Genomic DNA, 23,806 nt, shown 5'->3' on the forward strand with positions numbered 1-23,806 from the left:
CATCGCTTTGTTTTTCTGCTGGATGGGCAGGGGAGGGCTGGCGGTGTGAGTGTTCCGGCGCGGAATGTCCAGTTGGGTAGGGAGGACGGAGGTAGAATAGAGAGGTGGAATAGGGGCGTGTTTATAACTAGGTACCTAGATAGTGCGCGCAGTCCTTATTTCTATACGAATACATGCAACCGCCAAGGATAATGTCCATGTCCAGCATGGCTCAGTTCCTATAATGTTTTACTATCTAGCCGTCTTTGCCTGTTGCAGCTCAATGATTCCACTTGAGGCTCTCTCCTGTCCTGTCCCTTTTCTATGTCACATCCCTATCCATCTGTCCCTTGTCATCTCGAGCCCCCGAGGTGCCTGCCTGCCTGAGCTGGGGTCTAGTCCATGTGACCTAAATGACACTAAAGTTGTCCAGAAATCGGTTTCCGCAAAGCTGGTAGTTTGACGACTCGGGCTAAGAGCTCTTGGTAACTGTCTTGTCTATGTGGAAGATTTGCAACGTCTCCTTGTCCGCAACGTAGATGCAGAAGGAGCCTTTTCCGTTCTGTGCCACCGAGCGTACAAAAACAAAATTGGCCTTGTTGTTGGGTAGGTCGGTCGGATGAACCGTGTGCGTGGGGAGGAGAAGAGTCAGGTTGCTCGTTGCTTCAGCCTCCCCCACCATCATCCTCTGGTCAGGCGTGATATCGACCTGGATTAGCACTGTCTTGCCATATATCGCTTTTTTCTCGGTACAGTTGAGCGGGAAGGGAGCCGTCGCGGCGGCGGCGTCAACGGCACCTTTGTTCAGGTGCTCTTGGAGCTTCAATGCCAAGGGCAACAGGATCGTGTCCCGCGCCTGATGTGCAGGCGGTGCTACAGTAGGTATAGCAACCTGATCGGCGGGTCCCTTGTCCTTGAGGAGTTGCCCAGTCTGCGGACCGTGATCTAGGGTTTCGGGGATAGCTTGGATGACTGAGAATCGAACCGAGCCCTCGTTAGAAACACACACAAAAAGGGGGAAAAAAGGAAAACCATAAATAACGCACCTTGACCTTTAGGCAGCTTGATCTCGGTGTGTAACTCGACATAGACGTCGTTGCTAACCCAGTACAAGCCCGAGGTGCTTTGCAATGAAACATCGCCAATTGCTGTGGACGACTTGGCAATAGCGTGGGAACTTTGTTGGTTGTTGAGGAAGCCCCTCGCAGCATTCTGTGCCCTCTCGTTCGTGTCGTAGCGATTGATGTGCAGCGCGATTGGGTCATGTAGGCCCGAGCAGTTGATGGTGTATACGACTTCAACAGTGCCTTTGCTTGGCATTCTCTCCTTGGTGAGATATGATACGGTTGCCTTCTTCAAGGTGTCATCGCTGCAAGATGCCAGGACATCTTTGATACCGGCCAGGTTCAGGTGGGCAGTGTTCCTCTTCTTCGCGTTGGTGAGCGGGCTCGTGTGGATGGCGCTGCTCCAGATTGTGTCGGACATGACTGCTAGATGGGAATGAGACGAGGTCGGGAATGTACTATGGGCGAGATCAACAAGTCGAAAGTGCACCTCTATGATCTTGGCCCTGACAAGATGAACGTATGTGGGATGTGTGGTCGGGATACAGAGAGTGAGGATAGAATGGGGCTTGCGAGAGGTGCTAGGACTGAGAGCCTTTTAACCAGACACGAGACACATCCAGCGGGCCGAGCAAATGGAGGGTTGACTTTGTCACGACGCAAGGAAGGAAGACTCCGAGGGCCCCATCCCATGAGTCTTGACGCAACATGAAGCCATGAACTGGACAGCGCATAGCATAGGCCCAACTACACGTTTTGGTTGCTGCCATCATGTTTCAACCTCTTGTTTCTCCAATAAGAGGCACAGAGACTCAGGGCACATGAAACTGTGATGCAGAGACGGAATTCCTCATTGATAATCGGTCAGAGAATCACGTTTGTCCAGTGTTTAGTTGTCGCCGCAAGCCCGAGGCGACCTCTTGGACAAGCCGCTTGTTGCAAGTGCCGCCCGAGCTAACTTTTTTGATTCACCATGGCAAACTCGGGACGCACCGAATCAGAGTAAATTTGGCCTTGAAACAGTGGTGTCGCGGCCTCTTGATCCGCCAAATGCGCCGCTATCGAGTACCGCGCGCGATGCCGAACACGGTCAGTTGCAAGCCCGCCGCCAACAGTTGCGAGGTGGAACCGGTGAGATGGATGCGGCGCAGAGTTTGGTTGGATTTCCGAGGCGGAAGTGGCGCGCGGAACTAGGAGCTGTGTCTAGCCCTTGCATAGCCGTGATGCGAGGCGGCTGCGGCGCGGCATCGCCAATTGGGGCCGTTTCGAGTTGCGGGGTGCCCCCCTCGGACTCCGTCTCTACTAGTTCGATACCAAACCGGGTTTTCAAGTGCGGGGTGCCCTCCTCGGACTCCGTCTCTACTAGTTCGATACCAAAAAATGGAGTCTTCATGTTACAAAAGAGAGTCCAAGGAATACAAGGAATACATCCCCCGACCGAGTTTTGGCCCATACGACACGGCACCGAGTTGCCAAGATCGAGGCCCTTCTTTTCCCATACCTGCCGGGACTCGAGTTGGTTACCGCACGACGGAGCTGGACGCGGCGTGGCATTTTCTGTCCCTCCTCCCCCATTCCCCCCCCCTAATTACCCAGTTGAGCTGAGCTGTTCTTTGGCTGAGGCCCATCCACCTTGGCCATTGGAAACAAAGGGCTCGCGGCCACGGAAGCGCCCACCCCCGTTTCAGCATGGGCCACTCTCTTAAACTTGTGTCAGTCATGCCTAGCCGGCCTCACAGAATCTCGGCGCGTGGAAGCTGGGAAAGCAACAAAGGCTCATATATAAGTGGCCTTGGGCCCAAGTCAACAACGACGCCCTAAGGTACATATTCACTTGCCGACCATCACCTATTCATCCTAAATCGGGTTTCGTTTCCCGGAAAGCTCATCAGCTAAGGACACTCTGCACACAAACACACGCCCCGCTCCCGCTGTCGCTCCCGGAAATACGAAGCCATGGTGCTCAAGATCAAGGAAATCATGCGGGCCGAGACCCCCACCACCTGCGAACTTCGACAAGGCTGGGGCAAGCTGACCAGGCACACGCCCGAAATCAGCGTCGACATAATTTACCCAGACCCGTTTTCACTCACCGCCGAGGGTGCTCATGGCTGCCCGGCCGTGATTCAATACAATCCCGAAGACATACCCCTCGAGGTCGAGTTTGAAGTCCCTCAGAACCTCCCTGCCAAGTCAAAATATCGGCTTGTAGGGGCTCAGTGGGCCGGACAAGCGAAAGAACGAGAAGGCTTCGAGATGGTCAGCGCTCCGTTTGAGTTGCCCAAGGGAACAAAGGACATGGTCGCCAAGGGGTTCAAGGCTGCCAATGAGATCAAGGCTCCCGACTCCCCCTTCCGCATCCAGGGCAAGATAATGTGGTACCTCGTTGGCGAAGATTCGAAGCCGCTCAGCGACAAGATTCCGGATTTTGGCTCGGCAGTCTCCCACGAATTCTACTTCGTGCTGGGCCCAACCCACAACTTACCCCACATCATCAACGAATGGTTCCGCGAGTTGAACGAGCTGGTTTTCCCCGACTTTCAAAAGATAGCCGGAAAGAAGTGGGCCGAGGTCGAGGGCTTCGTCCTCCAGAATGCCGTGGAAAAGCTGTACCGTCTCGGCAGCCATGATGACTTGCGCTACGACTCGCGTCGCCACGAAGGCGGCAGTCCGCATCACCTCAAAGGCAAGACCGTGTATCTGAGTACCTTCTTCCAGAAGGAGAAGAAGCTTGTTAACTGCTTCGACCTCGCTGCCGTGCTCAAGCTGCTCCTGTTATCGCTAGGCACGAGGAAAACTAACAGCGGCGGGTATGAAAATGTACGTGCCCGATCCCCCCAATAAGGTTTAATTATGGTGTAGTCATTAACTCTAGTAACCCGTTTCCTCGCGTCGTCTCCAGGTGATTCACGGCCTCGCAATGACCATTGACCAGCCATGGGGCTACATCCCGCCGGGGCCGCTCTTCGGATGGCTTCGTACCGAGGCACACTACTGCAACAACCCGTTCTGGTGGGACGAGGATCCCAAGAAATGCCTGAAACCACATGTCGAGACGTTCGATCCGGCCCGGACCAGCTTCGGCAAGCACTGCTACGTCAAGTTCAAGAACCACCTAGGCAAGGAGTGCGCCGTCGACGCCTGCCACGCTCTGGCCGACAGCAAGAACCCCGGAAAGATCCTTCTGGCCACTGGTCATCAGGACATCGCACAGTTTCGCGAAGCCAACACAGACGTAGGGCCGAAACGTGATGACTTGCCAGCAGGGCCCCCCAAAGTTTCTGGTAATTATGCGGCCTTGCTATCCCCGTCATAAAAATCTCGCGACTGACATAACGGCTGCACTAGAGAACCAATTGGAAGCGATTTCCCGGTCATAGAGGGAGTCTGCTGGCACTACTCTTCCTCTCCCTTCTACCCTGGTGATAGCAGGCGATTAGAGAGACGGAAAGTGATTTACCGACGGAAGAGAAAATACCGCGCAGCATCCCGATCTGCTGCAAGCTTATATATAAATATACAGTACGAGATGTGCAGTTAGTTGGAAACGGAATTCGCAGGCCGAACTTTCGGGCAAACCATCAAGGAAGGGGAGGGGAGAGGAGAAGGCAGTCACAAGCGCGTTGCTCTGGTCAGCAGTGGTCGCTGCAATACCTGCATTCTGCAATAGAATAAACCCTCGGGGACCTGCACAGGATGCAGAATATTTTTGGAGCTCTTACATGTCGTTCCTAAGCTTGGTAATTTTCTCGGGTGGTTGCATAGGTGTACACTCTAGGGCATCTGAACAAGGATCTGGGCTAGATAACGGTGACCCATTTCTCGTCCGTAGAGTGCACTGCTTCTGCCCTTCTCTCGCTTCCCAAACCTGCAGGTGCGTGCTTGTTACGACCGCAGCGGCAGTCGCAACTCAGTCGGACAGTCACGGATCAGGCAGTCACAGATCAGGCAGTCACAGCTCTGGGATGTCATAGGCGATGGAAGGCACGGCTCAAGTACGTACGTAATCCAATTAGGGCCCGGCAGCCGCGACACACAAACAGTCTTGCTACCAGGTAACCCGTTACCGGTACCAACGCATCCCAGAGCGAAAGACGCCTTGTTAGTACCTTTCTTGCCTCCCTTAGCTACTGAAACCATCGGTACTCGGCACCTTTATCAGGGTTGATAATTAACATTTTTTGCATGGCGAAAAGTCGGGTCGCCCGATCCAGGCCGTCGTTCAATAATTAGGTACTCACCTTGGGAGATTGGGATGAGCCCGTCTCTGGTAATGAGGCCAGCGCTCGAAAGCATGGGGCTCGGCGTGACGGCGGCGTTGCCCAGGACGGTAAAGCCCTCATCTGACAATTGGAACGACTTGTTGGACTTGGACCCATGCTGCTGCAGCCGCTCGCGCAGCGTTTCCACCGTCGATTCGGGAACCGGGGAACGGTTGGCCCCCCATTCTTGCACGCGCCAGTGTCGCTCGTCCTGCATCAAGGGCATCCACGCGTTGGACCCGAACTCGTACTCGAGCGACGACAGGGGCGAAAACACGGCCGCCAGCGCTGCTGCGCTCTCGCTATTGCTCTCGGCCGGGAAATCGAAATTGAAATCGTGGCAGAGGCAAGCCACCTCTCTCCCCTCGCCCTCGCCCTCGCCCTCGCCCTCGCTCTCGCCCACACGACACCTCCCGATCAAAAACGGCGCGCCGTTTGCCAGATTTTCACAAAATTTTACAACGGCATCGCTGTACTGTCCGTCGTCATCGTCCGCCGCTGTCCGCCTCCCAGCCCCCTGCATTGTAGTGGTGCTGCGCCCCGCAAATGCTCGCGACCACTGACGGGCAATGTCCCTGTCCCTGTCCCTGTTTCTGTCAGTGCCGCACCGCCACCATTGTCCGAGTTTCCCGGCGGTAGTGGTGGAAGGCGGCAGAGGCACAGGCGCCAGTTGCGGCTCCCGGAGCTTCTCGACAATCAAAGCCAGCTCCTCCGGCCCGGTCAGCTGGCGCTGCATCGCAAGCGCAACTACGGCCTGCAGCACACTCTCGGCAATGGCGTCCTCGCCGATCGCCTTGACAAGCGTCTCCATCAGCAGCCGCACCCGGCCGCCCTTTGTGTTGATTTTTCGCAGTTTCTGGCTGAGCCCGCGGAGCCCCGACGCGGCGTCAAAGGGGCCGACCTCCCACACCAGCCCCTCAACGGCCAGCTTCCCGTCCAACACGACTGCCCGACTGCCCCGTAGCGGTTTGGCCCGGAACCGATCCATGGGCGTCATGGACGTGGCGATGGCCTGCAGGCTGAGGCGCCGGTCAGGTAGCCACGACGCCAGAGGCCGGACGGCCTGGGCGGCGAAGGTGCGACCCTCGCGAGGGAGCGACGCCTTGGGTACCCAGGTGAAGAGCGGGCTGAGGTCGCCGTTGTAGAGCGCGAGCGCCATCGCACAGGCCGAGAACCCGAGCCGGCGCCGCGTGGCCTTGTCGATGTCGATGCGCTGCCCGTAGTCGGCCAGGTTGCCCAGGATCGCCAGCTTGTCCGAGAGCATGAACAGCTCCTTTTGCTCGAGGATGCTCATGGCGGTCGAGAAGGACATGGCTGGTGCTGCTGCGTCCAAGTCTCCGCCGGCATCAGCCGCGCCGTCCGCGATGCCGAGGGTCCCGCTTGCCAGCGTGGCCGACACGGTCTGGATCGGCAGCGGCGTGAGGGGCATCATGTGGACCACGGCAAAGATTTGGCCGCCCGTCAGCACCCACTCCCGCGGCACGACCTGGCAGCCCGGGCTCTCCTTGTTTTCCTTTTGCGCCACGGCCTCCCACGCTCGGCCGGACGGGTCGAGCTCATGCCGCCACCCGACAAGGTACCGAAGCTGCCGGTTGCTCGACAGGCCCAGCTCCTGCGCAGTCCAGGCGCGCGACCACCACGAGTCCGCCTTGATGCGGCCGCGTAGGGCGTTCTGCCCGCGGTCCGCCAGATCGGTCAAGTGGAGGACGGCCTTGATGTCGGACGCGTCGACGACGTGGCGCCCCAGCATGACGAGCGTCACCGCCGCCCAGCGGTACACAATGTGCATGCTCTGGACGCCGAGCGCCCTGTCCTGATCCGAGTCCTGGTGGATGCACTCCTGGTCGATCCAGATCTTGCGGATGCCCTGGGCGGCGGCGAACTCGAAGGCCCGCTCTAGGATGTCGGGCGGCGCCCGGATGGGCCGCACGTGTCTGGTGCTGCCCGGATTCGGACTCTTGGGGTCCGGAGCTAGGATCTGGTAGACAGCGGCCGACTCCTCGTTGGCCGGCGGCCAGCGGTACGAGATGGCGATGAAGGGCTCCCGAGCCTCGTCCTCGTTGGCGCTCTCGATCAGCTCAAACGCGTGCTCCACGGACCGGTCTGCTCGCACGTCGATGACGAACCGGAGACGCTCGCACCAGCGGCGGAAGAGGGCCTCGGGAACCATGAGCTCCTGGGCTTTTTCCATGTCGTGGAGCAGCCGGCCCCGTGTGGCTCGCCCAGGCCACATGTCAAGGGCCTGCAGCGGCCGTTTAGAGTCGTTTTCCATCGCCGTCGTGTCTGCCTTCTTCTTTTCCTTTTGCTGGGACTCTAAGGGCTAACTAAGGTACCTTGGGTATCTTGCCACCTTTTTGAGGATGGCGCCCCATCCTCCCTTTGTTAGCTGCACGGATCCCCTATTTTCTGGGTCAGCCGCAATTGGCGAGAACAATGTTTGGGCGCCAGCCGTCGGGCGAGCTTCCTAGGTCAGGTTGCTGCATTGATTGGGAAGGAGCGGTCGCGCACATTGTCAATTACAGCGATCAGCACCGCCGAGCCAATTGACTATGACCGCGGTCGCGGGGGGTGGTTACACGTTTCTGCACGCTCCACCGAAATCGGTCCGGAGCAGTCAGGACCACCCTCACCAGGTCACGTAAAACGCTCAGCCGGTATCTCCGCTGCAATCCCCGCTTACTTTAGTGTTGTTCTTCGTCGCAAAGAAACCCCATCTCGAAAGACGAAAAATCAAGAAGAAAAGCAAGAAACTTACTTGCCATGCCGGTGACAATCCAGGTTGCGTCTCATCCCGCCAAGGGCGTCAATGCCCGAAGGGGTATTATAGACGACGAGGCAAAGGATACCGGGATCGACTCGGCGTCGTCGCGCTTCCTGGAGAGCGTGCTCCGCGGCGGCGGCGCCGAGGTAAAGCGGGTGGGCCTGCTACAGTCGACGCTCGGCGACGACGAGGCCGCCTCGGTGTTTCCGTGCCAGAACGGGCTGGTGAACGCCTGCCTGGAAGCCTACAACCAACACCACCACCTGGTGCTGCGGCCCGACGACGTCTGGATCGCCATCATCACGCAGTTTTCCTTCTACGTCAACGCACACGCCGAAGAGATGCGCTCCTTCTTCGTCGCACACGAGGGCCAGAAGGAGCTGGTCATCCAAGAACGCCCGAGGGGCGGCGTCGACACTGACGGCGTCGAGACGGCGGCCGAGCTGGCCCGCGCGTGCCTGAGGGGGGGCATCGATTTCGCCCGCATGACAGCCAAGATGGCCGACCTGATCCAGGACAACGTGCTCGACAAGGACCTGCAGGCCTGGATCATGCCGTCCTTCTCGACCACGACCGAGATCGACGCCGTCGTGTGCAGCGCCATCGTGATGGGCGCCATGAAGCACTACTTCAAATACCGGTTCCAGGTTCTGTGCGGCATCCCGTCCGTCACCCTCCTCGGCGACGTCGCCGACTGGGAAGCCATCCTGGCGCGGCTCCCCAAGCTGGCCTCGTTCGGGCCGGCGCACCCCCACCTGGCCGAGTGGGCGTCCCTCGTGACGCCCGTGGTCCAGGGCATGGTCGACACGTTTGGCGCGCCGCCGCCCGACTCCGAGTCTGCCGCGACCAGGAACTTTTGGTCGCGCATCGCCCACTACTCGGGTGGCGGCAGCGGGCCGACATACCTCTCAGGCTGGATCACGGCCTTTTGCCTCTTCTCGTCGCGCGGCGCCTGGCAGGGCGGCCAGCGCGCGGACCCAGGACTCATGTCCAGTTGGCGACACAACGACGAGGAGGAGCCCGCGCCAACGGCCGACCGGGGACCTGCAGCGGTGGCGTTCCCATACATCGACACCAAAGACGTTCCGGCGGCGTGGTGCGAGGTCAATGTGACGATTGAGCTGCATCCGAGCCTGGTGCCGGCCGAGGTGGCGCGTCGCTGGCGCGAGGAGGGGGACAAGACGGGGCAGGCAAAGGGGGAAAAGACGGGGCAGGCAAAGGGGGACAAGACGGGGCAGGGGGACAAGACGGGGCAGGCAAAGGGGGAGGACAAGAGCGGGGAACAACACAAGATCCCGGGGAGTCTGGAAGTGCACGCCGTGATGGCGGCCGGGCTAACGGGCTTTTCGGCCTTTGTGCTGCGTCCCGGCGAAGAGGGAGCCGAGGGAGATGACGAGGAGGTCAAAGACACTGTGCAGCCGTTTCCGGCCTGGTTCATATATGTCAAGGAGTGGGAAGGCGGAAGCCAGGTAATGAACCGTTTCTGCTAGTTGCTTTTAGAACCCCCGCTGACCAGGCCCAGAGAAGCCACGATGTTATTAGTGACGGCCACGCCAGTGATGACCGTCTGGACGACATGTATGGGGGCTATAGTGGGACGGTGGAAGGCGCCGGTGGCGATGGTGCTGTCAAGCTCGACAGCGAGGGAGCTGTTGGGGAGGACGGCGCCAGTAATGGTGCTCCTACAGGGCGAATGAGGAGATGGGGTTTCGGTTCGGCTCTCCAGCGTCTAAGCCAAGCACGCAGGCGCGTCTGGCTCTGGCTGTGCGGGAAGGAGTGACAAGCTGTCGAGACTCGTCTCTAAAGACTTGAAATTCAACTCGGGCTGTTAGAGTTACATTCCGAGAACGAACGGTAGTTTCAGCAGTCCTTTTCACGGTAAGTTAGGTGGGGGAGTAAGCGAACGCCACTGATCCAGAACATTGTAGATAAGCGAGGAACACAACCAACCCTCTTATATAAAAAGCCCATAACTCAACCAATTCTTTTCCAATTCTCTTCATCTTCAATTCGTTTTATTCTTCTCTTGACAATGGTTTCATATACAGAAGAAGACCTTCGCAAGGCTTGCGAGGAAGCCGTCAGAACACATCGATTACGCAAAGTCGCGCGAAAATGGAACGTTCCACCCTCCACCCTTTATGGCCGTCTACATGGCTCCCTACCTCGAAATGTTGCTCATCAAGATGAGCAAAGGCTTACACAGACCTAAGAGGATCGTTTAGTCGAATGGATTCTTCTTCAACAAGATTTAGGATTGCCCCCTACACATGCACAGATCAGGGAGCTTGCACGCCGTATTCTAGCTGAAAGGGGGGACTCCTTACCACTTGGAAAGGGGTGGTGCCGTGCCTTTCTTAACCGCAATCGAATTTTGAAGACTCAGAGGGCCAAGAGAGTCGATTCGGTCCGCGTCAACTGCGCTACAGAGTCAACAATTCGACCTTGGTTCAACCATTTCCAAACACCAGCTATCAAGGCGATTAAGCCAGAGAATCGCTGGAACAAGGACGAATCTGGTATTATGGAAGGCAGAGGAACCAACGGCCTTGTCATTGGAAGCCGTGCCTTTAAGGCGCTTCAAAAAAAACAGCCTGGAACCCGCACTTGGACCACTTTTGTCGAATGCATCTCAGCAGCTGGCCGTTGCCTTCCTCCTTTGGTCATTTTTAAGGGGAAAAGCGTTCAACAACAATGGTTTCCTTTGGATATGAAGCCATTTCAGGATTGGTTCTTTACAGCAACTGAGAAAGGATGGACTACCGATGAGACAAGCCTCAAATGGTTAAAAAATGTGTTCATTCCTCTCACCAAGCCAGCAAACTCCTCTGAGAAACGACTCCTTATTATTGATGGCCATGGCAGCCACACAACTGCCGATTATATGTGGGAGGCATTCACAAACAATATTCACATTATTTATCTGCCTCCCCATACTTCCCATGTCCTCCAACCCCTAGATTTGGCCATATTTAGCCCCCTAAAACGACTTTATCGCAGACGGCTTGAGGACCTTCTTGCTAACGCCTTTGACGACTCTTCTGTAGCCGGAAAACGTGCGTTTCTGGAATGCTACCAGATTTCACGCACAGAGGCAATTACTAAGAGTAATGCTAAGTCAGGATGGAAGGCATCAGGCCTTTGGCCCTTGAATGTCAACAAACCGCTAAGAAGCCCACTCCTCCTCAAGAATTCTAATACTTCACGCCCCTTAAGAACTACTATAGTTACCCCAGAGGTTCGCACACTCCGTATGCCAATCCTGGAGGATTATGGAGACGATCGGGTGCAGTGGAGGACTCCTAGAAAGGCACGTGATTACGTTGAGCAGGCAAAGAAGTTCGCACGCATCATCAAAGCAATGCCAGCGGATAAGCTCTTCCTCAGAAAGATTGGTAAGGCTTTGGATAAACAGGCCTTTGAACTGGCTATTAGGAAGCGAAAGATTGAAGGTCTAGAACACACTCTCGAATCAATAAGAGCCAGAAAGAAGAAGAAGGTTGAAGAAGATCCAAATACCACCTTTGCGAATATTCAGACTATTCGTGAGGCCCAGAGAGCTGTAGGGCGTGCAGCAGAGGTTTTAGAAGATGCGGAAGAAGCGGATGATTCAGAGGATATCAAAGATTGTATTGAAGTTTTGTAAATAAAAAGATCACCCTTTCTTTTGTTGGAGGGTTAGTTGGGACTCCTGCTTATACAGAATGTTCTAAATCAGTAGTGTTCGCTTACCCCCCCACCTAACTTAGTGACCTACTTGTCTATACAGATGAAGGAAATCGACAGTACTTGGTGGACCAATTAGTATCCTAAAAATAGACTAGGTCTAAGAGCTATGCACCCGATTTTACATTACGGTTCCTGTAGACGAACTTCCCTCGGCTTGGGGAGGTACTCGCTTTGCCTCACCCCCCTGCTTAGACTATGCGACTACCTAATCCGGGCTTGGTCGGGAAATTTCGTAGGGCCTGGGTAACCAAACAGTTACCTAGGTACATAATTAGACGTGGCGGGATCTATCTCGAGAAACACTCACCAGATACGTAGCACACTGTTTACCAATGAGCCACGGCCGCCTTGCTTGAGTTGCCTGGCTTGCCCCGATCCGTTGGCGTTCAGACAAAGGCGCGCAGTCTTGGCACTGGGGCTGACCGCGCCGGTTGTCGGGCATGGCGGCAGCGCCACCACTGGTCTGCTTCAGCTCAGGCTGCCAGCAAATGTGCGGCTCGTGAATGGCCAGTGCCTCCCCTGCGTGAAAAGCTTGTTTGTTCTTTTTTTTTGAGATTGTCCAGGGGCTGGGAGTGCGCAGCAACTCGTATTGGGTGGTTTGTGAGGCGTTGTTGGCAGGAATGGAGTTGATAAAGATCGAGCTTGGCGCACTTTTTGTGCTGCATCTCTTTCTCTATTTCCTTCTCCCTAACAGCAGTCCGTCGACAAACGCTCAAATCCCGAGCCAAAAAAAAGGTAACCTGCCTGAACTATCCAAGACGCAACAATGTTTCCTCTCGCCACCCCCCTGGTCGCCATCGCCGCCCTCACACTCGGCGCCTCGGCCTTCTCGGACATTTTCGACGCCACCATTACGCCCGGCCTGTTCCCCACCACCGTCTTCTCGAACTGCAGGACCACCGAGCCGACTGCTATCCAGTAAGCCGCCTGTCTGTCCCCCTTCTGCCGCCGCCAACTGACTGACTGACCCGCGCGCCACCGCATGCAGCGACTTCAACTCGTGCACCTTCAACAACGGCCTCAACGCCGCGGCGCCGTGCCTCGGGCTCACCGACTACAAGGACCCCGCAATCAGCAGCCAGCTCATGGCGTGCTGCACCAACGCTCTCCGGTCCGAGGCCAGGTTCGTTTTGACCCCCTCTCATCGGCATTTTACCCTGGCGCTGTTCCGAGAAACTAATTAACGGGTTCCTGTGTGTACTTGGTTGGCATCGCAGCTGCTTCACTGATACCAGGTCGTTCTGCACTGGCTCCATCTCCATCGACATCGTCAGCATATGCCAGCACCCCACTCGAGTGCCGGCTGCTACTGCCACCGGGGGCGCAGGCGGTGGCGTCGGCGGCGCTGCGGCGACCGAGACCAGCAAGGCCCACGGCGCGCACTGGCCCGTCGCCACGGGGGGGATGGTGGCGGCTGCGGTTGGCGTGGTTGGCCTGCTGGTCTAAGCCGGGATCGAAGAGACTTGAGCAGGCGGAGTGGTTTAAGATGAATTCAAGAGCAGGCGAGCGTGGAATGTCCTTCCGGTTTTTGTGTTGTTTCCGCTGCCGGAAGACGTGAGGTTGTGTGCCGGTGTGCCGAGGTATCGAGAGAATGAGCGTCGGATCCGCTTGGTGCCGGTCTGAAGTCCTCTGGTCTGAAGTCCTCCGGTCTGCCCCTGCGCACGGCGCACCATAATATAGGGTTTCGCTCTTTGAGTAGCCAGCCGAGTCGTGATGAAGCCGCAGGCACAATGAAAGCACGCCTCCCCCTGAACTCCTCAACGCACTGTCACGCCTGCAATACCAGAGCAACAGAAAATAGTAATACATGTGTTGATACAATAATTCACACCACCGCCGTCTCATAACCGAGACCTAGAGTCGGAAGGCGCTGCAGTGTCGCCGGCCCCGGTGGCTGAGGCAGCGGGCTGGAGCTGCAGCTGGGCAAGCCGATCCGTCCACGTGTTCGTGTCTTGGAGGTACGCGGCCAGCATCACAGACGGCGACGACGTAGAACCTTGCGACGAGCTGTCAAGAATGAGTTAGCTCGAGTCAATGCGCTGAACAATCACGAAGTCTTTGCGAGATTTCGTTCTGCCTACCCCTTCCCACTGTCGCTCCCGTCGAACACTGACGCGGTCGAGGACATGATGAGCTGGATAGTTTGATTGGTTGGCCGAGGGTCTTGACTGCGAGGCAGAGATGCAACTTGGCCGCAGGCTGAGAGCAACTTGGCCGCAGGCTGAGAGCAACTTGGCCGCAGGCTGAGAGCAACTGACAGAATAGTCTGAGAATAGTCTGAGATGGGAAACCTGAGTCGAGCCTGATCGTCATCGTCTGCGGCCTGGACACATTTTCACCGTGGTAATGCCTGGCCCAGGCCTTTATAACCTGAGGTATCTGGACACGCGGTGATGCCATTCCCGCCCCCAAAGTTAGACAACACAACACGGGGCTGCCAAGCCAAGCCATGTAATTGCCGGTGCATGCTGCGAACAACGCGTCCGCGAGCAATCTCATGGCCGCGAAGGTCCCGGCATTGATGGACATTCCCAGCTCATGACGATGGCCATGTATCCGGCGGGCTCGATGGTGTGTGGGTCAGGGGTCGACCCTAGCCCGGTCCTTGGGCGGATGCTGACGTGTGGTGGTGTAAGGGCACGCTTTGACACGCGGCGTCCTGGACGTCCCTTCATCGCATATCGCAAATCGCAGGGCTCTGCCAACTTGGCGGGTTAAAGATGTGTGGAAGGGGGCGGCGGCGGCCCGGAACTTTGTAAGGCTGTATATTGGTTGCCTTGGGCACGGCACCCTCCACACCTTAGCGGCGGCTAATATTGGTTGTGTGGGGAAGAGGGTGTGTGGGGGTAAGCCCGAGGGTTTCTTCTCTTCCCCCTGAACCTTGCTCCTAGTCGACAGAAGTGACTCTAGTCGACAGAAGTGCTCCTAGCCGACAGAAGTGCTCCTGCTCGACAGAAGTGCTCCTGCTCGACAGAAGTGCTCCTAGTCGACAGAAGTGCTTAGTGAGTAAGAAAGGAGAGTGATGGGATTGTTAAAAAGGGGTTAACAGGAAACTTGTCTCCGTGCATGGCGTTCGGGCCTGTCCATTTCTAGTGGCAACTGGCTTTGCGGTCTTCACTCATGGACCCCTCTCGGTCGCTTCCTGACCTGCATCCAGGAGCGACCAGGGGCTCATGGGGGGTAACCCCAGCTGTGACGGTTGTCATGAACCAATCACGACCGAGATGCGACAGGACGGCAGCCAAGTACTTGGCTGCCGTCCGCGCGGCATGCCACTAACACGCCATGTTGCATTGGAAGGGGGAGGGGGCCTGGCAGCCCCTGGCCGAGCGTTAACACGCCTTTTGGCGTGCTGACAGGCGGTACTTGGGGCCTGGCGAACTGGTCCGCCTGCTGCATCCGCAGGCTCGAATCGAGTCTCGGCAGTCATCCCCGTCGATTGAGGGCGGGCAGTTATCCCCGTCGATTGAGGGCGAAGCCAGCTGCCGGCCCGACGACGTCTCTGTCCCACTGCACTTCTCCCTCCTCCAGCGGCCGCCAGTCAATCCTGCGTCTTTCACCGCTCCAAAACCTGTGCATCTCAATTACGTGCTGTACTGTGCTGTGCGTGGTTCATGTGCCGGCCCGCCAGCATGGACGGCCAACGCCTCGAACTCGCCACACAAGCAGACGGCGCAGCGATGCATAGTCATGGCCAAGGCCCCATGCCCCGGAGCCGTTCTGTGGCCCACAATTCAGACGTCTATGCCCACAAGATGGCACGGCAGGGCGATATATCATCTCATTCTCGTTGCGAACCACTCGGTGGCGAGTCGTGCCTGCCTGCTGTCCGCGGCGAGAGGAGGTCCTATCCAATCCCGGTGCAGTCGCCGCTGCCAGAGTCGCTTGCCATGGGGTCGGCCCGCCCTGAGAGCCATCACCACGCTGGAGGCCGAGAGCAGCAGTGCGAAGCGCTGCTGACGCCCAAGTCCATGCCCCACGACAGGCCGTCGTCCCCCGACATCGACGACGAGGGCCCCGTGTCCAATCCAATACGCTTCTCCTTCCAGTCTAGCTCTAAAGACTCGGGCGTCGTCATGGAGGCCGAAGACATGGCGACCGCTCCGAAAGGTTATCCGTTCCCCCACGAGCGGTCATACTTTGACACGGATGATTCCTCCGAGGAAGAAATGAGCGACGCGAGTAGCAGGTAGGCTGGCTCTTGTCCACGCGTGGCAAGGACTTGGCTATCAGACCCGATCGCTGACTCTGTTCCAGTATTGACATGGACCAAGACGGCGAGCCTGCCCCGGCCGCGGCGAACCCGAACCTGCCAATGGCAGAGCTCCGCCTCGAAGACGACGTCCCGCCCGCCGTCTCGCCGGTCGACTTCGACTCGGACGACCAGGCGACCATCACCGAAGACGTATCAGAGGGCCAGGTCGACAAGATCCTCAACTTCACGCTGCGCACCGTGCTCGGCGTTGGGCTTGCGGACCTCGGAAAGGGCCGGCGCGAGCTCGGCCGCAGCCTGACGCTCCGCTACGCCGAGGTCTTAACCGGCCTGGTGGAGAGCATGCCCGACCTACAGGACTTTGACCAGGACCCAACGTCGTCCGGCCGAAGGACATCCGGCGCGGCCGCCGGCGGCGATGAAGGGCGCGGCGAGTCGGGAGCCGAGAGGCCCTCCGGCAAGCGGAAGCGGAGCGACCTCGACGCGCAGGCGCAGCAGGCCGGGGGGGACGGCGTCGACGTCGCGACGGCAGCGGCGAGCGTCACCAAACGGCAGCGGCCCATGCTGCGGATCAGGTGCCCGTACCGCGCACGGAACCCGCGCCGCTTCAACGTGCGCGAGCACCAAGGGTGCGCCATGACGTACTTCACCCTCATGTCGGACCTGAGGTGAGCAACCCAACCCAACCCCCGCTCACCCTCCTCAAGCCATGCCGCCTGACTGACAGCGCACCAGGCAGCACGTGGTCAAGAAGCACGCGCGCGACGACACGTCCATGTACTCGTGCGCGCGGTGCAACGAGATCTTTGCAACCAAGTCGGAGCAGGAGACGCACGTCAAGCGGGCCGAGGGGTGCCCGAGCCGGGCGCTAGACCCCGAGGACGGCGTCGACGGCGAGACCATCATGCGCATCCTGGACCGGCACCGCGAGACGACCAAGTCGGGCGGCGAGATCCTGGTCGAGAAGCAGTGGGCCGAGTTGTGGATGCTGATTTTTCATAATGACGACCCGTGCGCCATCCCGTCGTACAGTGAGTGATGCCGGCATTTCATTCTCTTGGAACCCACCCCCTCAGCATACGTGCTTGGCCTTTAGTGGCCGTCAAACCCACTGACCGTCTGCGCCAGAATACCACGCCGTGATGGAAGACTGCGAGTTTGCCTTCGAGTGGAAGGGACTCGCACCAATACTCGCCGACGCGCTGCAGCGGGAGCTCGGGCTAGGCGGGAACGACGAGACAACACAACTGCTACACCGGATATTGCTAGAGCACCTAGAAATGGTAGTCAAGGCGTGTCAGGAGAAGGCGTGCGCCCTGCAGTACGCGAACCGGGCGCGCATGTCCAACACCACCACCACCAACCACAACCGGCCCGGCGGCGGCGGCGGCGGCCAGCGCCGCAGCGAGGTCATCTCGGTGCTGCACAGCCTGATGGGGCAGTTCTCGCCGCGCGACTCGGGCATCGGCACCGAGACGTCGTCGAACCGCGCGTCCGAGTGGCTGTCGCTGGCCAATATGCACGGCGGAAACAACAACAACAGCAACAACAACAACAACAGCGCGCAGTCACCAATACTACACCGGCCGCCGTCGCAACTGCAGTATCAACCACACTATCCCTCTCCGGGAGGCTTCCACGGCGACAGGGCGTCGTTTGCGCCAATACCGGTGCCGGCGCACGAGGTGGTGCCGCTGACGCCCGAGAACCTGGCGCGCAACGAGGCCGCCGCGATGATGGGGAGCGGCGAGACGGCCTACTTCGCGATACGTGCCGGGCTGGCGAGTCCCTTGGATGTCGGCCAGCAGTTCCCTTCGCCTAGTAATGGCGCTGGGTACCCGCCGCCGCCCTATGTCGTTGGAGGGAACGCTCGCGCTCAACTGTACGGACAGCAGCAGCAGCAGGTGTACCATGCCGCGCAAGGGTTCGGGCAGCCGGGTGTGGGCCAGCAGCCGCGGCTGCATATACTCGACGAGGCGCAGGCGGTGCAGTTCTCTGCCGGCGCAGCAGGCAACAGCAGCGGCAGTAGGGACAGCTATGGGAGCTATTCGGCGCGGTACTCGCGCTCGCAGCACCCGCCTGCACCAGCACAATCACAACATTTCCTTTCGCAACAACAGCAGCAGCAGCAGCAGTATCATGCTGCGGCAAACTTCGGGTTCGGTGGCCAGGGCGTGCATGCGACGGCGCTGCCGCATGCCGGGGGGCATAGTATGCCGTTGGTTGAGAGCGGGTTTGCTGCCGCCGTGCCCGGCGTGGTCTGCACGGGGAACCCCAACATGATCTGAGTTGTGGACATTACAAGCAGTGTAATTAAAAACGCTCTTCTCGTACCTTACGTGGGGAGTAATACTTAATAATGCATGGGCATGATGGGCCCTTCTTACTCGCGCATGGCAATGGGCAGGCAGGTGATGACCGGCGGGATCCGCATGTAGTGGCAGTCGATATTAGACATGCCTCGCCTAATTAATGATCGCCTAATTAATGATCGCCTAATTAATGACCTATCAACATCAGTTAACTGCCATCTCTCGACAAAAAACCACTCATCTATGAGGATAGTATATACGCAATCCCCAAAAACCAGTGACGCCAAATGACAGAAGAGCAGCCATAATATCGAGTGCCGGCCTCAATCTTAATATCCTACGAAGCCGGGACTTGCACCGACGACGCCGGGACTTGCACCGACGACGCCGGCGCGGTTTTCAGCGCCGCCTCCGACACGGGCGGCGTCGGCGGCTAGCGCTCGCTGAGCTGCAGCCACTCCATCTTCTTTGCGAGCTCGGCCTCGGTGCCGCGCCAGGTGCGGCCCTTGAGGTGGCGGACGCACAGCCTGCGGCCGTCGTCGGGGTAGTACAGCCAGCAGGCCCAGCGGCGCCACTGGCCGTCCTTCATCTCGCAGCGGGCGCGGTGGCCGGCCGTGTCCTCGATGAAGGCGCCGCGCAGCATCGACATGCGGTTCGGGAACACGAGCGCCAGGTAGTGCGCCGTCGTCGCCAGGTGCGGCTTGTCGTGCCAGAAGAAGAGCGGCGTGAGCGGGATCTTTTGGGCGGCGCCTTCCGGACTCGGGGCCGTGGCTGCCGAGGACCGCGGCGTAAAGTTCTGCTTGTGCAGGTTCGTCAGCGCGCGCAGGGCGGGGAACTGCACGACGTGGTCCGAGGTCGCGTAGCTGACCATGCGGATCGACGGGAAGCACACGTATTTGACGGGCACGGTGAGGACCTGGCGGTCCATGCCGTCGGCCGCGGTGTCGGCCGGGGAGGAATCGGACTCGGACTCGGCCGGCGCGTGCCGCTCCTGCTCCTGCATGATGTCGAGCAGCGGGCCGATGGGGATGTCGGCGACGAGGGCCCAGTCGTGCTGGTGCACCCACACGTAGGGCGTCTCGGTCAGCCGCAGGGCCGAGCGCACGGCCAGCCCGAAGCCCAGACGCACCCCAGGCTCGATGAAGGTGACGCGGCCGTCGCGGGTGCGCGATATCGCGAGCGGCACGTTGTTGTTCTGCTTGGCGTACTGGATGGACCCAAACTCGGCCTCGGACGACGACAGCGCCATGTCGCGGCCATGGCTGTCGGCGTCTTTTCCGGGCGGTGCAGGCGCATACTGGTCGAGGATGAGCCGCTTGGCGTTGTCCTTGTAGGCGGCAAACTTCTGGGCAAAGTCGGCTGTGACCTGGCCCTTTTTTAATCGCGCGCGCGTGGTGATGTGGTCGTACGTGTCGATGACCAGAATGACACGGAATTCCAAAAGGGCGGGGCAGTGTGCGCGGAAAGACGAGAGGACCGCCGACAAGAGCTCGGTCGACGGTGCGGAAGGCGTGGGCGACGTGGTGATGATGAGCGTCACAAGATCGCGATTGACCCTCGGCGGCACAGGCGGGGTCGGCAACTGTTGGGCGGGCATTGCGCGAGCCGGGAACAGCCAAACGTTATTGGGAGTGTGCAGACGCGTTCCTCTGCAGCGAATCCATCCAGAGGCCTGGCGACGCAAAGTTACAGGTATGTACCCTGGCTACCTAAGGGCACTGAGGCAGCAGGAACGGCGGGCTGCGCTTGTCGTGCAGACGGCGCTGCAGCTGTCGTGGGATTGACTCGAAACTGCCGAGGGCAGGAGCAGAATTCTCGGCTGGTCAGCGCCCGACAGAAGTGGGGCGGATTTCATGTTGTGCATGCTTGTGCATGTTGTGTGTGCTTGTGCATGTTGTGTATGCTTGTGTGCGTTGACTCGACTGCAGTTGAGTTGGTAGGACGGTTCTCTGTGCGGCCGCATTTTGCCCAAAACGGCTGTACTGGTTGGCGACTTCCTCGTACAACCAGTACAGTATCCGTAAGGCTTTGAGAACCCCACGCGACAAGGAATTGGTTGGTGAGAAGGTGCGATGTTGTCATTTTTTCACACAGTGTTATCCTTTGGTTTCTTTACTGTGTGCTCGTGCACTGTGCATCCCCATCCGCCTTCTCCTTCCCCTTCCACCGTTTCACAATAAAACCATTGTCGGAGATTCCAATTCACCAAGGTAATGAACAAGCACCACAATTGTCGACGTGAGTCTGATGAGACTCGGTTGGGCAGACTGCGGTTCGGAATCCAAGAACTAGGTTCTTTTTATTTAAATCCTCGATACTCAAACATTCTCATTCAACACCTCCACGAAAGTTGCAACGACCCAAAGCCCCTCTTGAATGCGACGATAAACTGATTCGTCCGTCTCGTGAGTTTGATTTGCATCAAAACGGCACATCTCCGTCGTTCATCTTCCCTCTCCCTGCCGGCACAAGGCCCATCTTGCTCGCTCTCCACCGCCGCCACTCGCCGAACAGCGCAGACAGCATCCAGAGCGACCACATGACGGCAGCCACGGCAATGTAAGCGGTCTTGAGCTTCTCGGACGCACCCGCCATCCACAGGCCAAGACCGCCATTGGCAATGCCCAGCGTGATAAAGATGCGGCCGTTGAAGATGTGCAGGTATGACCACATCTGCCTTCGCTGCACCTTTTTGAACTTTGCGTGATGGATAATGCCCAGGATGGGCTGGGTTGCCAGGAACGCCAGAACAACAATGCCAATAATTGGATGGTAGCTCGTGTCGGGGTTCGTCAGCTGCCAGCATCACATCGTCAGCAAGACTTGCCCAGCATGTAACGTCCCAGGGATGACACTTACCAGACTCCCGCCCGCAAAGGGGATCTGCACCATGCGCACAAGATAGATGCCCAATCCCACGGCTGCGACATAGACGCCAAACGCCACTGTCTGGGCCAGAGCGTGGATCCAAAGAGAGAGACGGCCTGGGATGATGCGCATGAAGATGGAGCCAACGGGGAAGAGGACGACCATGGCCAGCGCCCCGAGAATCCCGTGGATTGCCCGTACTCGCGTCGCCGTCTCGATGTCGAAGCCCGCCCCGCTTTGGAAATTCCCGAAGCCATTTGACCCGGACCCGGACCCGCTACCAGAGCCCGATCCCGATCCCGATCCGCCGTCAAACGGGTTCCCTCCACTGAACCCATCGAATTGGGCCTGGACAACCACCGCGGATGCTGTCACAGAACCCGTCAGAAATGCCAGATATCATGAACTTTGGACAGAAGAACCCACCGAGGAGTACGGTTGCTGCGCGTTTCGTGTCCATTGCGGCTGCTTTGGATGATTCGGAAGACTAGGGCATGTCAAGAAAAGCAATCTAGGTACAGAAACCGACCACTTCTCGCAGGGGAGCTGCGGCGGTTTTAAGATCATTTGACTGAGACATGGCCGTGAGCCAACGCCCGATGATCTCATGCATGCAGTTACGCGTCCCTCGTCCCTAGCGGCATCGATCTCTCGGACCCGCGATGGGGATCCACCGTTGGGCTCGCCTCTGGCGTCAGCCACCGAGTCTGACCAAGACGCTGCTGAGACGGAAAACACAGCAAGGATTCCGAGCCAACGAGCGATGCGCAGACAGCCAGCCGACCAAGGGCCGACGGCGCGAACCATGGAGAGCCCCTAGTGCCAGTTACGACCACTCTGGCCCTCGACCGTTCAACTCTAAAACCAGAGCTAACTCGGTTCACTGGGCCGTGGCCTGGCTGCTTGGGAATTGCGCAACATTGGTGGCACAGCACCGATAGGAGCCATGTTAATGCGCTCGGCTAGTCCTGTGAGACCGAGTGCGGCTTGGCCAGGCCGTTGGCTCCCTGGCTCCCGGCCCTCGGGACCGACCATTTGGCTGACATCCGGTTTTTTTTCGGCTGCTGATTGGCCTATTTCGACGTTGGATCTACATCTCCCTGGGTCGTGGTCAGCCTGGAAAGGCGTGGTCATGCTTTCCCGGTATTCGGGTGCAAGCAATTGCAGCCGCCTCGAAGGCAACCGCCAGGGTTGGGGTTGTCGATAGGAAGAGTTTGTTGCGATCCGCGAAGAACCGGGACAAGTGCCTGGTGGCGGGCAGAGATCAGCCTAAGCGCGGTAGAGCATCAATTTCTCGTAACTTGATGATAACTTCACCTCTACAAGAAAGCTGGAGCAACCAATCTTGCAAGGCGCACGAAGAATCAAGGAAGAAATACGGCCCCCCGACTCCAAAGTCCGCAATGGAAGCATCAGCATCAACATCGTCATCACCGCCATCCCTCCTCACCCTCCCCTTCGAGCTGCGCGCCGCAATCATCACCGATGTCATCCTCGACTCTCCCCGCCCAGCCCCCAACCACCCAGCCGAGCTCTCCCCCCAAGAGCGCCGCACCGTCCCAGCATCCGAATCGGGAGCGTGGGAAGAAAGCCGCCGGGTGCGCTTCGAACGGGCTCCCCCTCCAAACCCGGCCCTCGCCTTGCTCCTCACCAACCAGCAGCTGCACAGCGAGACGCACAGCCTCTTGTCCTCCAGATCGCTCTGCCGTCCTCTGCGTTACACGCTCGACGTCGCCTACCTCCAGGACTGCACCCTTTGGCCTACCTGGCTTTCAGTCCCGCAGCGTGCCTCGCATGTCGATGAGCTGAAGGTCCAGTTCCGCGTGTTCAACTGTCCCGCCGACATGTGGATGACGGAGAAACCGTCTCGCGGCATGTTCCGCATCGGGGACGGGGCGCCCGAAGCTATTGTGTGGATCTTTTACCATCTCATGCATGTCGCGCTGGCACACGGACCTTGCGGACGTCCCATCACGGTCGGGCGGCTGGTCCTCGACTTTTTGCCTACAGACGAGGAGGACATAATCCCGTTGGTTGTGAGGAGGTACCGCACGAGGTTGTCAGATTTGACTAACCCACGCGACTTTTTTCGTCTGAGGAGGGCTGACAACTGTCCCAACCCAGTCTTGGATCCCACCGACTTCAAGACACATGCCGCGGCCGCCATGATGTGCTTTGTCGAGCGCGAGCTGGACATGCTGTTGGGTATCGGGGCAGACATGTTCGGATACGGCAGAGTCATCTACGAGAACATCGGGGAAATCGAGTATCGTGTGGCCGGCAAGGCGCAGGGAGAGGCCGGCGTGGCCTGGCGGCTCGCCCACACGGCCATGTGGGGCATGAATGCCACGAGCTTCAGCCGGCAGAGTTGGTACACCAAATTCTGCCCGTGGCTTCCCAAGGTCCAAGAAAGAAGGCGGAAGCTGGGAATGCCGGTGGTTTCCAGCGGCGCAGAAGGAGCGCCCGCGGACGGGGACGAGAACGAAGGCAGCGAGGCCTGATCGTCAACCCATCGGATCCCATGACTCGGGAAACAAAACAGGAAGGGAAAAGCGGGAAACGGGTGGATCAGCGGATGCTCTGGATATTAAATAGCCATCAATCTGAATCTGTAGCGA

General features: G+C 58.5%; 11 protein-coding genes across 11 annotated transcripts; 5 read left to right on the top strand and 6 right to left on the bottom strand.

Annotated features, from left to right (window-relative positions):
• Positions 1-248: 248 nt before the first annotated feature.
• On the bottom strand, positions 249-1,766 carry B0T26DRAFT_805074 (uncharacterized protein). The gene is made up of 2 exons (XM_060447147.1): positions 1,026-1,766; positions 249-951 (listed from the first exon to the last, which is right to left on the bottom strand). Exons 1-2 carry the CDS (start codon positions 1,462-1,464, stop codon positions 452-454), a joined length of 939 nt encoding a protein of 312 aa, XP_060292636.1. The 5' UTR covers positions 1,465-1,766; the 3' UTR covers positions 249-451.
• Positions 1,767-2,999: 1,233 nt separating this feature from the next.
• On the top strand, positions 3,000-4,508 carry B0T26DRAFT_805075 (uncharacterized protein; the record flags this gene model as incomplete). Its single annotated transcript, XM_060447148.1, has 3 exons — positions 3,000-3,863; positions 3,946-4,327; positions 4,392-4,508. The coding sequence occupies 3 exons, from the start codon at positions 3,000-3,002 to the stop codon at positions 4,421-4,423; spliced, it is 1,278 nt and encodes a 425-aa protein (XP_060292637.1). The 3' UTR covers positions 4,424-4,508.
• Positions 4,509-5,093: 585 nt separating this feature from the next.
• On the bottom strand, positions 5,094-7,821 carry B0T26DRAFT_403294 (heterokaryon incompatibility protein-domain-containing protein). Its single transcript, XM_060434821.1, has 2 exons — positions 5,285-7,821; positions 5,094-5,196 (listed from the first exon to the last, which is right to left on the bottom strand). Exons 1-2 carry the CDS (start codon positions 7,575-7,577, stop codon positions 5,171-5,173), a joined length of 2,319 nt encoding a protein of 772 aa, XP_060292638.1. The 5' UTR covers positions 7,578-7,821; the 3' UTR covers positions 5,094-5,170.
• Positions 7,822-8,065: 244 nt separating this feature from the next.
• Positions 8,066-9,556, top strand: B0T26DRAFT_652665 (uncharacterized protein; the record flags this gene model as incomplete). Its single annotated transcript, XM_060438386.1, has 3 exons — positions 8,066-8,449; positions 8,510-9,175; positions 9,341-9,556. The coding sequence occupies 3 exons, from the start codon at positions 8,066-8,068 to the stop codon at positions 9,554-9,556; spliced, it is 1,266 nt and encodes a 421-aa protein (XP_060292639.1).
• On the top strand, positions 9,308-10,159 carry B0T26DRAFT_721217 (uncharacterized protein). Its single transcript, XM_060442529.1, has one exon. It carries the CDS (start codon positions 9,643-9,645, stop codon positions 9,844-9,846), a length of 204 nt encoding a protein of 67 aa, XP_060292640.1. The 5' UTR covers positions 9,308-9,642; the 3' UTR covers positions 9,847-10,159.
• Positions 10,160-12,862: 2,703 nt separating this feature from the next.
• On the bottom strand, positions 12,863-14,002 carry B0T26DRAFT_403317 (uncharacterized protein). Its single transcript, XM_060434822.1, has 2 exons — positions 13,877-14,002; positions 12,863-13,802 (listed from the first exon to the last, which is right to left on the bottom strand). Exon 2 carries the CDS (start codon positions 13,638-13,640, stop codon positions 12,972-12,974), a length of 669 nt encoding a protein of 222 aa, XP_060292641.1. The 5' UTR covers positions 13,641-13,802; positions 13,877-14,002; the 3' UTR covers positions 12,863-12,971.
• Positions 14,003-14,026: 24 nt separating this feature from the next.
• On the bottom strand, positions 14,027-14,749 carry B0T26DRAFT_721227 (uncharacterized protein). Its single transcript, XM_060442530.1, has one exon. It carries the CDS (start codon positions 14,468-14,470, stop codon positions 14,291-14,293), a length of 180 nt encoding a protein of 59 aa, XP_060292642.1. The 5' UTR covers positions 14,471-14,749; the 3' UTR covers positions 14,027-14,290.
• A 1,743-nt stretch (positions 14,750-16,492) lies between these two features.
• On the top strand, positions 16,493-18,493 carry B0T26DRAFT_721229 (uncharacterized protein). Its single transcript, XM_060442531.1, has 3 exons — positions 16,493-16,676; positions 16,744-17,039; positions 17,137-18,493. Exons 1-3 carry the CDS (start codon positions 16,570-16,572, stop codon positions 18,294-18,296), a joined length of 1,563 nt encoding a protein of 520 aa, XP_060292643.1. The 5' UTR covers positions 16,493-16,569; the 3' UTR covers positions 18,297-18,493.
• B0T26DRAFT_721231 (uncharacterized protein) lies at positions 18,469-20,234 on the bottom strand. Its single transcript, XM_060442532.1, has one exon. It carries the CDS (start codon positions 19,915-19,917, stop codon positions 18,754-18,756), a length of 1,164 nt encoding a protein of 387 aa, XP_060292644.1. The 5' UTR covers positions 19,918-20,234; the 3' UTR covers positions 18,469-18,753.
• A 507-nt stretch (positions 20,235-20,741) lies between these two features.
• Positions 20,742-21,353, bottom strand: B0T26DRAFT_742828 (uncharacterized protein; the record flags this gene model as incomplete). Its single annotated transcript, XM_060444171.1, has 2 exons — positions 20,742-21,116; positions 21,180-21,353. 2 exons carry the CDS (start codon positions 21,351-21,353, stop codon positions 20,742-20,744), a joined length of 549 nt encoding a protein of 182 aa, XP_060292645.1.
• Positions 21,354-22,591: 1,238 nt separating this feature from the next.
• Positions 22,592-23,689, top strand: B0T26DRAFT_754570 (uncharacterized protein; the record flags this gene model as incomplete). Its single annotated transcript, XM_060445839.1, has 1 exon — positions 22,592-23,689. The coding sequence occupies one exon, from the start codon at positions 22,592-22,594 to the stop codon at positions 23,687-23,689; it is 1,098 nt and encodes a 365-aa protein (XP_060292646.1).
• Positions 23,690-23,806: the final 117 nt, after the last annotated feature.

Source organism: Lasiosphaeria miniovina (genome assembly GCF_030549165.1).
Source record: "Lasiosphaeria miniovina strain SMH2392-1A chromosome Unknown B0T26scaffold_6, whole genome shotgun sequence".
In the NCBI taxonomy this organism is placed as follows: domain Eukaryota; kingdom Fungi; phylum Ascomycota; class Sordariomycetes; order Sordariales; family Lasiosphaeriaceae; genus Lasiosphaeria; species Lasiosphaeria miniovina.

Bases quoted from the DNA above. Each gene is read 5' to 3' on its own strand.
- B0T26DRAFT_805074 (XM_060447147.1), bottom strand. From the start codon at position 1,464: ATGTCCGACACAATCTGGAGCAGCGCCATCCACACGAGCCCGCTCACC. The intron at 952-1,025 runs GTGCGTTATTTA...TTCGATTCTCAG, and splicing joins CAAGCTGCCTAAAGGTCAAG to TCATCCAAGCTATCCCCGAA.
- B0T26DRAFT_403294 (XM_060434821.1), bottom strand. From the start codon at position 7,577: ATGGAAAACGACTCTAAACGGCCGCTGCAGGCCCTTGACATGTGGCCT. The intron at 5,197-5,284 runs GTGAGTACCTAA...ACCCTGATAAAG, and splicing joins GCTCATCCCAATCTCCCAAG to GTGCCGAGTACCGATGGTTT.
- B0T26DRAFT_721217 (XM_060442529.1), top strand. From the start codon at position 9,643: ATGTATGGGGGCTATAGTGGGACGGTGGAAGGCGCCGGTGGCGATGGT.
- B0T26DRAFT_403317 (XM_060434822.1), bottom strand. From the start codon at position 13,640: ATGAGACGGCGGTGGTGTGAATTATTGTATCAACACATGTATTACTAT.
- B0T26DRAFT_721227 (XM_060442530.1), bottom strand. From the start codon at position 14,470: ATGAAGGGACGTCCAGGACGCCGCGTGTCAAAGCGTGCCCTTACACCA.
- B0T26DRAFT_721229 (XM_060442531.1), top strand. From the start codon at position 16,570: ATGCTGCGGATCAGGTGCCCGTACCGCGCACGGAACCCGCGCCGCTTC. The intron at 16,677-16,743 runs GTGAGCAACCCA...ACAGCGCACCAG, and splicing joins ACCCTCATGTCGGACCTGAG to GCAGCACGTGGTCAAGAAGC. The intron at 17,040-17,136 runs GTGAGTGATGCC...CGTCTGCGCCAG, and splicing joins GTGCGCCATCCCGTCGTACA to AATACCACGCCGTGATGGAA.
- B0T26DRAFT_721231 (XM_060442532.1), bottom strand. From the start codon at position 19,917: ATGCCCGCCCAACAGTTGCCGACCCCGCCTGTGCCGCCGAGGGTCAAT.